The sequence below is a fragment of the Hibiscus syriacus genome, unplaced genomic scaffold (assembly GCF_006381635.1).
Source record: "Hibiscus syriacus cultivar Baekdansim isolate YM2019G1 unplaced genomic scaffold, ASM638163v2 tig00109978_pilon, whole genome shotgun sequence".
Classification (NCBI taxonomy): domain Eukaryota; kingdom Viridiplantae; phylum Streptophyta; class Magnoliopsida; order Malvales; family Malvaceae; genus Hibiscus; species Hibiscus syriacus.
In genome coordinates this window covers 272,590-287,494 of record NW_024062545.1, presented here as the reverse complement: position 1 = coordinate 287,494, position 14,905 = coordinate 272,590, and the positions used below count along the sequence as shown (strand labels likewise).

General features: G+C 36.4%; 2 protein-coding genes across 2 annotated transcripts; one reads left to right on the top strand and one right to left on the bottom strand.

Moving 5' to 3' along the window:
* The first annotated feature begins 991 nt into the window (after window positions 1–991).
* Window positions 992–6,902, top strand: LOC120211638 (two-component response regulator-like APRR7). Its single transcript, XM_039210133.1, has 10 exons — window positions 992–1,227; window positions 1,676–1,737; window positions 1,933–2,293; window positions 2,877–3,038; window positions 3,159–3,292; window positions 3,486–3,644; window positions 4,486–4,669; window positions 4,811–5,261; window positions 5,389–6,196; window positions 6,499–6,902. The coding sequence occupies exons 3-10, from the start codon at window positions 1,945–1,947 to the stop codon at window positions 6,610–6,612; spliced, it is 2,361 nt and encodes a 786-aa protein (XP_039066064.1). The 5' UTR covers window positions 992–1,227; window positions 1,676–1,737; window positions 1,933–1,944; the 3' UTR covers window positions 6,613–6,902.
* A 2,588-nt stretch (window positions 6,903–9,490) lies between these two features.
* LOC120211637 (EVI5-like protein) lies at window positions 9,491–14,417 on the bottom strand. The gene is made up of 16 exons (XM_039210132.1): window positions 13,866–14,417; window positions 13,644–13,784; window positions 13,418–13,531; window positions 13,220–13,278; window positions 12,817–12,883; window positions 12,672–12,723; window positions 12,482–12,574; window positions 12,266–12,349; window positions 11,761–12,173; window positions 11,540–11,601; window positions 11,271–11,340; window positions 11,049–11,129; window positions 10,838–10,939; window positions 10,274–10,398; window positions 9,956–10,031; window positions 9,491–9,772 (listed from the first exon to the last, which is right to left on the bottom strand). The coding sequence occupies exons 1-16, from the start codon at window positions 14,124–14,126 to the stop codon at window positions 9,698–9,700; spliced, it is 1,875 nt and encodes a 624-aa protein (XP_039066063.1). The 5' UTR covers window positions 14,127–14,417; the 3' UTR covers window positions 9,491–9,697.
* Window positions 14,418–14,905: the final 488 nt, after the last annotated feature.

Sequence of the window (14,905 nt, the reverse complement as noted above, 5' to 3'; positions counted from 1 at the left end):
AAGAAGATACCAAATCAGTTTTTGCTATGGAACTTTAATGTCTTTGAGTCGAATCTCTTTCCAAATTTCTTTTGTGGTATTAGCTGCTGTTGCTAGAACTGGCCGAACAACACTTCTAAGTTTCAAAAATCTCCTGAAGCTCCAGCTAGAACTCGAAGATTCTTCCATGATCCAAAAATCTTGATGCTTGATTATGTAACTATGAATCCAGACTACCCATAATGAGCCTTCCCCGCAAGTAATTTTCTGGTAAGAAGAATCAGGAACGCTCTAGTCCAGGACTTGATGTCCTTTAATCCTAGACCTCCTTCTGATTTAGACTTGCATATTTTTTCCCAGTTCACCCTTGCTTCAGCTCACCCTTAATGGTATAGTTTACCTTAAAATTAATGTTTTATAAATATTATATTTTAATTAAATTATATTTATATTTTTAACTAATTTATAATTATATGTTTAATATTTTAAAATTTAATTTAATAATATTTATTATTAATTGTATTAATCTATACTCTACTCGTACAACGTGACAACACCATCTAAACATAAACCTTAATCCATTCTTAATACCGTGTAAACACCTATATATTTTTCCTATGGTTTTTTTGTCGTTTTTGTATAACAAGGCTAATATAGTCACATCATGTCCACATATTTTAATCATTTAACGCCGTCACGACCGACCTTTTAATATAAACCAATGGATCGTTTGAACTTTGACGTCCGTCTCGATCTTCCCCTCTCCATTTTCACGCGCCACGTGTCGCTTGTGAGATCTCCAAAATCTCTAAATATGCTACTGAGACACCCAAACTCTAAGCTTTTGATTCTGTCCAGCTCAGCCATCCTTTGCCCCCCAAAATGTTAGCCACGTTGAAGCATCTTCATCCGACGTGGAATTTCTTACACGTCCACTTTGTCCACGTCATCATCCTTGGAATCTTCTTACAACTTGATTTAACATCTCTCTTACACCCTTCCCGTCTCCTAAACAAAAGGTCGGCGATTTCTCTTCCGACTCTGTTTCTCGGGCAGTCAAATTAAACCGCAATGCGTTCATATTAGCTGAAAATTCTCGTTTTAATGTGAAATATTATTATGCTTTGAAATTAATTTCTGGCTTAATTTTTTTTTGCGCTATGTTTTAAATTCAAATATGTTTCCGATCGAGCTCAACAATGGATGATAGTTGAAGCTTTGGCGAGGATTTCTTCGTTTCTAGCACCTGTAAGTTCTTTAGTTTTTTTTTATATTAATTTTGAATAATTTCTTTTATTGAATTACATTACTTTTTCCACCGTAGATTTCAGATTTACTTTTACTTTGAATAGTTGAGAAATAACGTTTGTTTAAGCTTAGTATTTCTATGCTTCTTCAGATCTTTTGATTAGGTTTTCATTGGTAGTAGAAAAGCTTTACTTTAATATTAAGAGCAGATTTGTAGTTGCTTGATTTTAGGGTTTTGGCCTAGAAGTCTTTAAATTTTATTTGATATAGATAATTTGAAATTACTTTGTGGTTAACTGTTCATGTGTAAAATTAAGCTTGTGTTCTGGAACGTTGAGATTGTTCCTTAAAATGAGGAAATATATATTGGACTCGGACTTTTGCTTGATTGGATTTAAAGGTTGGATAATGGTGGATTACTTTGATAGGTGCTCTGTTTTTTCTACAGGGTGAAAGCTGGGGAGCATGGAGTTGGTAACTGAAGATTAACAGGAGTTATATTTTCTAGTGGTGATTTATTTTACTTTTAATTATGGAACCCCTTTGTGATTTACTCGTGTTTTAGGTTGATCTGTGTACATTTTTAGAGGTTTGGCTTCTCGGAGACAAAGCTATGTACTATTTGTTTTGTGAATTGGAGGAATTTATTGTTTCAATGCAAAACCATCCGTACTGTCATCAGTTTTTTTCTGTTCTGGTTTACAGGGAAGTGTCTAGATGAATGTTGATAGCAACGGTGACGAAGAGTTAAGAGAACTGAATCATCAGCTATATGATGGTAACAAGATAACTTCAAATGTTGTTGTGGCTGAGGAACATGTGACACTGGAACGAGATGACCTGAAAGTTAACAAGACCACAGAAAATGTAAAAGATGGTCATTTGGAGGCTATTTGGGGCCTTCAGTCCCCTGCTGTGGTGCCAATACCACAGCAACAGCCTCAAAATGCAATGTGTTGCTGGGAGAGGTTTTTGCATGTAAGAACGGTTACTGTTCTGCTAGTAGAAAATGATGATTGTACTCGTCATGTTGTCACCGCTCTTCTGCGCAATTGTAGTTATGAAGGTTAGTGATTCAAGTCTTTCTAGGATTGTAAAAACAAAACAATTTTTCTCTACTGCTTTTCTTTGGCAAAATTGTAAAATTTGAGCCTCAGAATTATCCAGGCACACCTTTGTCAAGGTTTGGAGGTTATTCTATAAATAATAAAATTTCTCATGCTTGCAATCTTAAGATATTTCATACCGCACAGAACGGAAGCTGATTTCTCAACTGGATTGATTTGATAATTAGCCTCTCTTACTGAAAGACTTGAAAATATTACTAGTTTTGTATTTTGCCTGTTGAGAATCAAACTAAGCTAAGCCTAATCCAGCTTGCGATAGCACTTGTGGCCAGAATTTTTCTTATTTGTATTTTGCATTTTATCTGTTCATAGATTCATATACTTGAATATTTGGTTAGATTTTGTCGATGAAATTTTATGATGCCTATTTATATCTGATCAGTTATTTCATATTAAGTTCTCTCTTCTTTTCCTTTTACATGAGAGGCATGCTATTCCAGAATTCTCGACTTATTAATTATCTGATCAAGTATAGGAGCTTATGTGCCTATGCCAACTGAAACACTAACTTTTTATTCCCAGTTATTGAAGCTTCAAATGGATTACAAGCCTGGAAGATACTAGAAGATTTGACCAATCATATTGATCTTGTGTTGACTGAGGTGGTTATCCCTGGTTTACCTGGCATTGTTCTTTTGAACAAGATTGTGAACCACAAAACACGTAAAAACATTCCCGTTATCAGTATGTTCTCCAGTCTCTGCTTCTTTTTGTTAATTGTTCTGGCTTCTTATTCTTGCTTTCACATTGAGATCTCTCAAATAGAGACTTTCAACTACTAATTTTGATGAGATCTGCATGCAGTGATGTCATCTCATGATTCAGTGAAGGTAGTCTTTAAGTGTTTGTCAAAAGGTGCTGTTGACTTTTTAGTGAAGCCCATTCGAAAGAATGAGCTTAAGAACCTTTGGCAGCATGTTTGGAGGAGATACCATTGCGTGAGTTGTTATTTTATTGTACTCCATCCATACATCTGTAAAGGGGAAAAATGCAAAATAAATAAATAAATAAATAAGGAGAGGAAGAGAAAACTGATTATTTATAAAAAAAAAATGAAGAGAGAGTGAATTGGATTATATGTTATACTTTCATTGTTTTCTTTGCTGAATGATCAACTTTTTGCTCCCACAGTTTAGTGGTAGTGGAAGTGAGAGTGGAACACAAACTCAAAAATCTGTGAAATCAAAAAATGTTGAGAAATCTGATAACTCTGGCAGCAATGATGAGGACGATAACAGGAGTATTTATCTAAATGTTGGGGATGGCAGTGATGATGGGAGTGGTACTCAGGTATTATAAGTTGCAGAATATTTTTATGAGATTAATATCTAGTAGAGATGTTTAGGCATTGCATTGTAGAAATCTTCCATTGAACCATAATTTGCAACTTGGTTTTTGAAACTGATATTCATTCATTGATTTATGTCATAGCGCAGTGAGGGTAATATTTTTTTTCCCAGTATGCATTGATTTGTAATATTTAAAGATATCATGTTTTTGAATCTTTGATTGTAATGGGCTTAAACTTACATTCAAGTTTAATATAATGACTCAATGTTCCACTGAAACCACTATAGCATAAAATGAGTTCTGATTTGTAACTATAAGTCATTGAACTAACAATTAATCTCTGCCTATCTTAACCTTTGCTTAGGAAATATGGATGTACTAAGAGAACTGTGTATTCTTATAAAGTTATTTAGTACCTCATACCCAAGCTTGAAAGATTTTTACTATATTAAGAGATGGCTAGTAGTTTTTTATCTTCAACAGCACAAGAAGTACATGGGTTGTATATCAAGATTTAGTGACAAAATGCAACCTACTAATCCATTTTAAAACTTTCAGAACTACATTATTTTTTCTCACCTTTAATTGAACCTCAATCTGAAAATGTATGGCAGTCTTCACGATCTATTTTATGCATTCAGAACTTAGGGCTGCATTATCTACAGAAGTCACATTCCTAATCACTTCAAACCTTGTGGTGTATGGGCTCTTGCCTCTATCTTCCTTATCCTTTATGCTTGAGCTGAATAGCTCTCGAACATTGAATCAAAAGATTGCATAAATTATTAGAAACCTTGACATATATGTTCCAGAAAATTATTAGTGTATTCTCTTTTTGCAGAGTTCTTGGACAAAGCAAGCGGCAGAAGTTGATAGCCCCCGTCCAGTCTCACACTGGGATCGAGTTGCTGAGTGTCCTGATAGTACATGTGTCCAAGTTATCCATTCCAATGCAGAAGTATCTGGGACCATAAGGGTGCCAATGACTGCAGCAAGGGAGTGCCAAGAACGAGATGAACAGCTTGGTAAATATGAATTTTTAGGTGTAGCTTAGCATAAATCTTGCTGGCTATATCTTTCGTTAAAAAGAACAACTTCTCTTTCCTTCAATAGGAAAATGGAATCTCATTTCGTTCTTTTCTTTTTCCCGATCCTTTCTATTTCAGATAATGTTGCAATAGGTAAAGACCTGGAGATGGGCATGCTGAGGAATGTAGATTTACAACTAAATAGCGCAGCTGAGGTCCCAATCAAAACAATTGGAACCAATCAATTTAACGTAATTGAGGTGGGTTCCAGTAAATTTAATGAACAGGTTGATAAAAGGAGGCTGGACCTTAATTGTGAAAGTCCATCTTGCATACTGATGTCTGAAGATGCTGCTCAAAACGGCATCACCTCCAAGACTACTAATCTGGAGAAGGAAACTGCAGAGTATGAGGCTTCAAACAAACTTTCCAAGATCTCAGATAGCAATGATAAAACCGTCAATGATTCCAAGGAACTATCATCTATTGATCTCGGCTTGAAGAGACTTAGAGGAGTTAAAGATGATGGGAATGTGGTTAGAGATGAGCGAAATGTTTTGAGACGTTCAGACTCTTCTGCCTTCTCAAGGTATAAATGAGGGGAGGGGACTGAGGGGCTAACAAATATGAACATCAATTAACTGAATCACAGAGAAGTTATCTTTAAAGATTTGTTGAGTTCTGAATAGTTTTGACTGTTATGCTATTGCCTGCAGGTATAACACATCACCAAATGCAAATAAGGTTCCTGTTGTCAACATTGGAAGAATCTCATCTGCACTTGATAATAATTTAGAACTGATAGGAAAAGAATCAGTTTGCAATGTTCGATCTCATTTGGCTAGTGAATGTCCAAATCAATGCTCAAATGTTGGTAGTGATAACATTGATATGGGCTCCACAACTAATAATGCTTTTGCCAAGCCAGCTGTTTTGAAGAACAAGTCAGCTGCATCATCCAGAGTTGGATCTTCACATCCATCCTCTACTTTCCAGCATATGAAAAATGATGTTACGAGTGCTACTCAGAAAGTTGCGTTAGGCAGGGTTGTCAGTGCAACTACTAAATCAGGAGTAGCTCAATCTAGCGACCAAGAGCTCCAAATGGATCATCCCCCAGACCATTATGATCACCATGACCATCTTACCCACAGTAGGCAACAGCAGGAACAGCCATCCGAACATGATGATTTATCTTTGAAAAAAATGGCTGCATATGCTCCTCATTGTGGGTCGTCCAATGTGTTGGGTGGACCTGTTGAAGGAAATGCTGCCAACTACGGTGTCAATGGAAGTTGCTCAGGTAGTAACCATGGAAGCAATGGGCCAAATGGAAGTAGCATAGCAGTCCATACTCTAGGCACAAACATGGAAAGTGCCAATGGAATAGATGGGAAAAGCGGAAGTGGTGATGCTAGTGGGAGTGGGAATGGGAGTAAGGCAGACCAGAGCAAGTCTGCTCATAGGGAAGCTGCCTTGACCAAATTTCGTCAGAAGAGGAAAGAAAGATGCTTCCGGAAAAAGGTAATTTAGATTGAGCTGTTTAATAATATACGAGATATTCGAAGTTTGCCTTTAAAATCTTCAAGGCACTAGTACATGTTATGCCATTTATCTCTGACATGAACATATTACATACAGGAGTATTTTAGTTTCCGTTTTGACTAGGAAAACTATTCTGCCTCAATCTTCCTACTCATATGAGGGACTGGCCACTCCCATTGTTTGGGAGACCAGTGTTAGGATGCAGCATTTTTATTATTCAATTGGAGCTCATTAATTTCAGACTATAAGTAAATTTTTCTTAGTATTTTGGATTTTTCCAGGTTCGGTACCAAAGCAGGAAGCAACTAGCAGAACAACGACCTCGCAGCATCCGAGGCCAATTCGTACGGCAAACAGTGAACAAAAATGATCCAGCATCCGAAGGTAATTCATGAGACGAATAGTGATCAGGAACACAAGCAGAGCAAGAGAACAAATTTAACCCCCTTGCTGAATATTTGGTCCACTCATTATGGGAAGACCTTAGTGTAGACTATTGGATGATGTTGACTTGATGAATTGCATTCCATCGCTGTAAACCTTTGTTTTTCTCTCCTTCAATGTACTTAACTTGTGCATTAGTCATTAGGGGAACTGCAGAAGACTTCTTAAATAAGACCCCATTTCATTTTGTGTGCTGGATTCACGAACATCATTGAACAATTGGGTGCTTTCAAAAACTTTTATTCATATTCATTTTTATTGCTTCTTAACTGATATTTCTTTCTGAAATTATCATTGGAATTGTGTTACTTTTACTATAGTCTGTTTTAGGGATTTAAATAGCAATCGGATAATGGAATAGTGGTCGTTATATAATGGTAGCAGCTTCGTCCGGAACTACTCCCGAAAATAGGTGTGAAGTGGAATCACACTAATAGTGATGGGTCAATGCCGTAATTTAATGGATGACGATCAATTGTGGCAATAACGGGCCTCTATTTCTGTTATTGATCAGTTCTAATAAAAAGAATCAACTCCTAAAAAATCAATAGAAATATAATAGTATTAGAAAGTTTTCTAAAAACATTAAAATGAATTTAAGAAAAAATTCACTACCGTGATACCCGTAATAATAAAAATATTCATGACCGCGATAATTACAATGAACATAATAGCATGACAAAAAAAAAATACAGCCGCAATCACAATTTAAATAGATGTTTGGTATTTTGAAGTGATTTATAAAAAACACTAAAAACATTCTACCTTTTCCTTATTTCATTTTATTAACTTTCTTAAAAATTCTCTTTCATTTCATTTCATTCATGTTTTTTTTATTTAAACTTAAACGTGGAATTTGGACTGATTTATAATCATTGTTTAAACAATATAGAATTTATTTATAACTCTTGTAATCTATTGACAACATATACCCTACGATATTGCTGCTCAAAAGATTCCCCTAACTCAAAAGAGATTCAATCTTCAACTAATTAATTGGTACATGATAAACCCACATAAAAATGATATCAAGAATGACAATCATATTCTTGCTCTAAATTGGGTTGATGCTACTCTATTTACATTGATTTTGTTTATCCTGTCAAATTATCTCTAGCTCTTATTTTGCAAATTCTAATGAGTTTGGTTTGCTTTTATGGTTACTATTTTTGTTTTGGATTAAGCATAAATTGTGTAAAGTTTGTCAATTATGCTCCATCAGCTACTGTTTCCTCCCAGGTTCCCTCTTCTTCTGGATATCTTACGCATTTCAAGATCTTTCAACCTCTCATGTTTTCATCATACATGCATGCATACGCACATACATACATACCCCAGGTTGAAATTGTACACTTCGGATACATGCTTATATATTTACACATTATACAGAGGACCTCTAGAGCATAATTTGGCAGTCTCTAGATCTTTACCATGCAGTTGGTTCAAGGTTGTCTGTTGGAACAAAGAAATGATCACAACCTCCCCATAGGCCGTATCGAAAATGACCTCGAGATTTCCGAAAAACTATAATGGATTGTTTGATTTCGGACATCGATTGATGTCCATTAAAACTGGAGCTGTTAACATATGCTAACCATTTAGTTTTTACCCTTGTTTTCTTATGGATTATGGTAATTTTGCTTGCAGAAGTTACTACAGATGCACTAATCTAACATGCAACGTGCGGAAGCATGTGGAAAGAGCGTCGGATGATCCAAGAGCCTTAATTACAACATATGAAGATAAACATAACCATGAGATGCCACTTTGGAACACTGATCATGCAGCTGCCGCCGATCCCAACTCCGACTCGTCCACAATCGAAGACAAGCGATGATGATAGCATAATGAAGAAGCTAGAGAGTTGTTTCCGGCTTCATATCCAGTCTCGTGAAAGGCTCCGGTTGAGGGCACCGAGGGTCATGCTTTCACTTTCGATTATTAAAATTAAAATTAAAATATATATATTTTTAGTGTAATGTGCAGGGATTTAAATAGCGGTCTGCGACCGCGATAGCGCCGGCGATATAGCGGTAGTGGTGCCCTCCGCGACCGTTATTATATGACCGCAACGCTCGAATCACCGCAATAGCAGTAAACGCGACGCAACAAAAAATGTGACCACGATCACAATTTGAATCTCCAGTAAGCGTGTACATTATTTTATTGGATTTAATATATTCTTATACCCTTCTAAAATATTTAAGGGTAAACTACACATTTAGTACTTAAACTATCAGTTTTGATTTATTTTAATACCTAAACTTTCAATTTTTTTCATAACCATACCTAAAATTTAGTTTTTGTTTTATTTCAGTATACCGCCGTTAAGTTTTGAAAAGCAAAAATGGAAGTCTACGTACCAAAGCACGTTTAGTACCTAAATCATCCTTAAATCTTGAATTTTTTTTGAAAATTTAGGTACTAACACGGATCAAAACTGATAGTTTAGGTATTAAAAGCGTTAAGTTTTTAACGACGGGTATTAAAAAGAAACAAAAAGTAAACTTTAGGTATGATTTTGAAAAAATTGAAAGTTTAGGTGCTACATGCGTAGTTGACCCAATATTTAATTATCTTCCCAAATTCTTTCAAAATATCCTTATAATTTTTTAATTATTTTTTAAAATTCTTTTCATCTTTGTTATTAAAAGGTTCTTATTATCAAGTTCCAACTTTCCTTTTACCTTTTTGGGTATCGAATAATAATTTTTTTATTGAAATTTCAATTAAGATGTACTAAATGTAAATTAATTTCGATCATTATACTTGACGTTATTTTCTATCACGAGCACAATATTTTCAATACCAAAATAAAAGCTTTATTTACTGAACGTTTGATTATCAATCAACTTGTACAAGTATACTTGGTTTCGGACTGATACTTTCTACTAATAGATCCCTTTGTTACCCTACAAGCATGTTCATAAACTACAAATAAGGTCAAAGAGAGGAATTAAAAACCAAAAGAGATGGCTTAGAAGTGGCTTGCTTGGCTGTGGAACCACAAACCGAAAGGATAACATGGCGCCGGAGCTACCCGAGACTAAAGTTCCCTTTGCGGTGGGTGCTCGATTTGGATTCGAGCTCGGTAGACTCCTTCTCTTTTCCCTGCCATGTCGAATGTTCCAAGTTTACGAGCTTTGAATAAAGGCAAAGGAAATAGATATGCTACACTTTCTTTACTCTAAGCCTAATGGAAAATTTTGGAACAATTGCAGGCACCATTAACTCTATTTCATGTCAGAGTAAAACCTCCCGAAACATGGAGAACCGGCGAGGTCAAATATTTACCTTGCTCTTCTCGCGCCATCTAAGTCCGAATGACAATAGGTCACCCACCTTTCTTCTAGCACTGTCGAGCTGAGTCCTACAAAAGCAACATGTTATAAGATACGAACTACATCATGTATCTGGAAACTCGTAGTAAACTTTCCATTAAGCAAATAATATTCATGACATGCATAAACGGTATCTCTAGATGCACCATAGCATTGTCCTGCTACTGAGTAGAGATTTTATGCCGCCATAGTCGTTTTCATCGGCATTCTCTTGTTTTTGTACGTAAAATAAGTGAAAGCTGAAAGAGAATGAAGCTTAAACATTTCTTACTCCTGAGAAGATGGTGTATTAGTTTTGCCAGATTCACTTAGCATGGTAGCCTCCAGCATTGATTCTGCTAAAGCCGCCCTCTTCTCCATTTCCGCAATAGAAGCCATAGCCTTCTCGTATTTCTCCTGCAAAGTACCTTTGACTGAGAATCGATATAGTCACAAATGAAAGAAGACCGAAAAGAAAAATACACACTATTCATGGGATCTTGAATTTAATCTGAGCACAGGAATCTTAAAGTGAATTTGAACAAACATCAGCTCCTTTAGTGAAAGACTCAAAACGATCAAGCAAAGCACACCATATCAACTATTTGACAGATTAACCAGCCATGAAGTTGTTATAGGAAAAAGTTTCCTATCGGTAGATTATATTTCTCGATACGAATCGCATCACAAGAATGTCTCCTAGCATGAAACTCAACTTAAAAACAGAATGAGTAAATTCCTGATTTGTGCATACTCGAATATCTTTCAATTTATCTTTCAATCCTACACGAAAAAGGATGAAATCTATAGGTTAACATTGTCTGTGAGAGATTCCACATCTAGAGCAGATAAGAACCTGAAGCACAGAAACTGCCATTCTCTCGGCAACTGCATCTTGTTCTGCATGTTTGCGTCCTTCTTCGGTTATTATTTGCTCTTGCTCAAGCTGCACCAAAACCTGTACCATGTGGAACCTAAAAAACACTGAGGACTTGTAATAGAATAAGAGCTAAGCCATAGTTCCAAAAATAAGAAAAAAAAGCATTAGAGAAGAGTCAAAATTATACCTTATTCACAGCAGCTTCTTGTTCTTTTTTATCGGCAAGAGCTTGGTGTAGATCGGCTATCTCTTGCTCTAACTCTTCAATCTGCAACATTATTAACAAACTTCAAATTCTGCAAGCACCTTGAGTAACCCAAAACTTACAGTGCAGTAAGAGAAGCATTGTTGTTGACCAAATCATACACGGGCATGTATACCAAATTGTTACAAATAAGTTTACAAAAACCTTTGCACTCAGTTCCCGTCGGTTATCTTGTTTGACCAACTCCACAAGTGCTGTCTCCAATTCCTCAGCTCTGGAAAACAACAGAACCACATTTGCAGGTAAAAAGATAGGTTATAGAAGCATTTCAAATATATCAGAAACCAGTTATCCAAATTCTTGAAGTGGACTGCTAGCTGTATTTCCACAAGATGCAGTTTCATCCATTGCTATCACGAATGAAGTAACTCCTTAAAAAGATAATACAACCGCGGATGGTAGAATATACTAACCGGAGTACAGCAGCTCTTTTTTCCTCGAGCAACCTGAACAACGCAACCTTCATCCAATTAACCTGCAAATAAACTCTGCTAATGAGTGAAACTCCAAAGGAGTTGCACAAGTGATTATTCATGTTTAACCATTACTTAAAAGTGAAACACTTTTAGAACCCTGAAATAATTTTAAGTACATTTAATTAAAAGTACTTGGGAAATGCATTAATTAAAAGTACCCTCTCCTGAAGATCTGGTAGGGAACCGATGTTCGAATCTACATTTAGGCTGGAAAGAAATTCATCCAGATTCGAGTCTCGAGGGTCCAACTTAGATGCATCTCCATCAGCTGAATCTTCAGCAGGTTTATTTTCTTCTAGCTGCGAATCATGACCGTGCTTAAAAGTGTAGAGCTTAGATGAAAGTCCTTTTGAATCTTTCCAAACCCAGCCTCTATTTATTCTTTCCTCGACAACCAGTAGCACGTCTGATCTATACTTTTCTCTCAAGTCATGTAATTTAGAGTCGGTCACGTCTAAGAAACCCATGCAGGCAGTCAGTACAAGTTGGCTGCTGTCGAACGTTGAGCCAGCAAGGGATTGCAACAAAGTGATGGCATCCCCGGCATCTTTAGTTGTAAGTAATGCAGGACCTAGAGTAAAACTTAACGTTACCAGACTGCTTTCTGATTTCATCATCCATGTATAATGATTCACATATTTTATGAATATAAAATCTCAATACCATATAACTCCATTAAAGCAAGGGCCGTTCGAAATAGCATAACACGATTTCCTTCGAATAGAATCACATCCCAAATGCGAAGAACTGGAGACCAAGATATCCATTACATGGTAAACATGATTTCGAACAGATAGAGTGCAGAGTGTTCAAAACTTGACATTTTTCAGTGAAATAACTATAAACAATTGAACTTGCATTGATAACTTTAAATCGTACCGCTTTCCCATGGAAGCATATTAACAAAAATGGAAAGGAACCATGGTGCAGAAATCCATGTCACTTGAACTCCCAAGTAATCCAGATGAGTGGCTGCAATGGGAGCATAGAAAAATCGAAAGTCACCCAAAGTGTTTCACGTAATGCACGACAAGATAATTAATAAAGAAAAAGTTGAAATGTGAACAACCCAATCTGGGAAATCTTTCACGCATCAGCTCTTCAAACACGAGTTGATCAACCTATAAAAATAGAATATTTAGAAGCACAAGTTCGTAAATTGGCAAAAATCACTTCAGAAATTCTGCAATATCATGGTAAACGAAATTAAAAACCTGAGATTCTATCATGTCCCCTGTATAGTACCCATCAAAGTAATCATCAATAATGCCCAACAAGGTCCTGAGAAATCATTGAAAGTAATCATCAATAACGAGCACAAGCATCGTCTAACAATTAGCACAAGAGAATAAGACAATCATGTTCAGAAAAGGTGGCCAAAATAAGTTTTGCTCACCCATCGACCATTCTTGGTAAAGTTTACCAATGTTACTCATATTTTAGTGTGAATGTCGGATAAGGTTACAGGTCAAACATAAGTTTGTTCAGGGTTTCCCCCCTAAATTTTGCATGCGTCATCCATGTGCCCGAGACAACATCGAATTTTACAAAATATACTCTAATTACAAATCAAAACTTTCAGAAAGCAACCACTTTATAGAAGCTACCTGAACCTACCAAAAGGCATTTTCCTCTGGCATCATAAGTAGCAATAATCCAGCAAAGAAATTCATTGCCTGCATGCTTTAGGTGTCAAATTACAAAACGTACAACTATGTTTCTACTGATAAAGGATAAGAAAGTTGCTATAATTTGGTGCAAGATTACAAAGAGAAATCAAAGTCAGTGAAAAAGAATTCTTAATTCATCAAGTACCTGACAGTACCCAACGGAGGGGTTATGCCGAACATAAGCTAAAAGTAAACGCCTCAGGGAGTCCCTACCATTATCATTCAAAGCTGGATGACCTGGAAAAGTCTGAGGTGAATCCTGAAAAATAAGCATATATGTTAGCCTAGGGAGCAATGTAAAAATCGATGAGGCAAACAATGTAGCACGAACAAGTTGAAAGAATGAACAATAAAGTAATGCATCTAATGACCTTCTCAATTTGCTTTTTCCATATTCCGAACACACCAGATGAGTTACTAAGGTGATCATCATCATATTTTTCTTGATCCAGCAAATACTCATAATATCTATCTACTCGTCTGGCCTTAACACCTACAAAGGCTTGCCACATCTGCAATCACCATATTATAGCAAATAATACACTTTTCAACAAATAAAAAGAGAATAATGAATAGAGAAGTTTCGACCTCACCTGCCCTCTGAGATCCTTTGGAACTCCTCCAAGAACAAGGCTCTCCAGCTCTTCTTTCCAAGGAAAAGGTGGTTCTTGAGAGGGATCATTGCCTGAACTGCTTTCTTCTGTAGTTAGAATCTCCTTAACACAGACCTTTTCCTCAAACTCGTCATCAGATTCTCGATCCGGAAATCTTTCGTCTTTGATTGATGGAAGATGATCTCCGCTTTCACTCATATACTTCATTTCCTTTCCCTTCTTGACCCTTGATTCCATCATATTTTCAATGGCACAAATAGCTGGTCTATTGTTACCCCATCTTTTAACATGACATGTCTTCGTTTCTTCTGCGAGCTGCACTTCCCTTTCTCTTTCACTTTCTGTCGAATAACCCGAGAAGGGCCCTTCGGTATCACTTTCTGGCGAACCAGCAGAACCAGGCTTTGCAGTCGGAGCATCTCTTTCATAGCTCCCCTCTGAAGCAACCTCTTCATTCAAATTGGTTGCCTCAGTGCTCAATGTCACATCGTGTTCCTTCTCATCATCTCCTTCTTTTACCTTAATAGTAGCCTCATCATTTACCTCACCCACCTTCGAGTGCAACGTATCTTCGGTTTCCTCCTCGGAAAGGCATGGTTCTGTATGTTTCGTTAGGTGGTCAAGGAAGATCTTCCATCTCGTCAATCTTTCCTTTTCCTCGTTCTGTGGAAGTGAATTACAATATCGATAACAAAAACCGACCATACAAATCATATTGAAAACAGATCATGAGAATACAATAATCTAATACCTCATTACCTTGTAGATGTTAACGTACTGTCTATATGTATGTATATGTTGAGGTCTCACAACAAATCCATAGGCGTCCCTGTTAACAAAAAAAAAACCACAAAAAAAAAAAGAAAAATAAGAAAAAGAAAAGAAACCCCATAACTCAACAGATTCAGACTGACTAGGAATTTACACCAAAAACATTAAATTTACAAAACTTCATGCAAACTTGCAAAGGGCATGAAAAAAGAAGGGGGAAAAACCCCCCAGAAACTTGCCTGGAATCA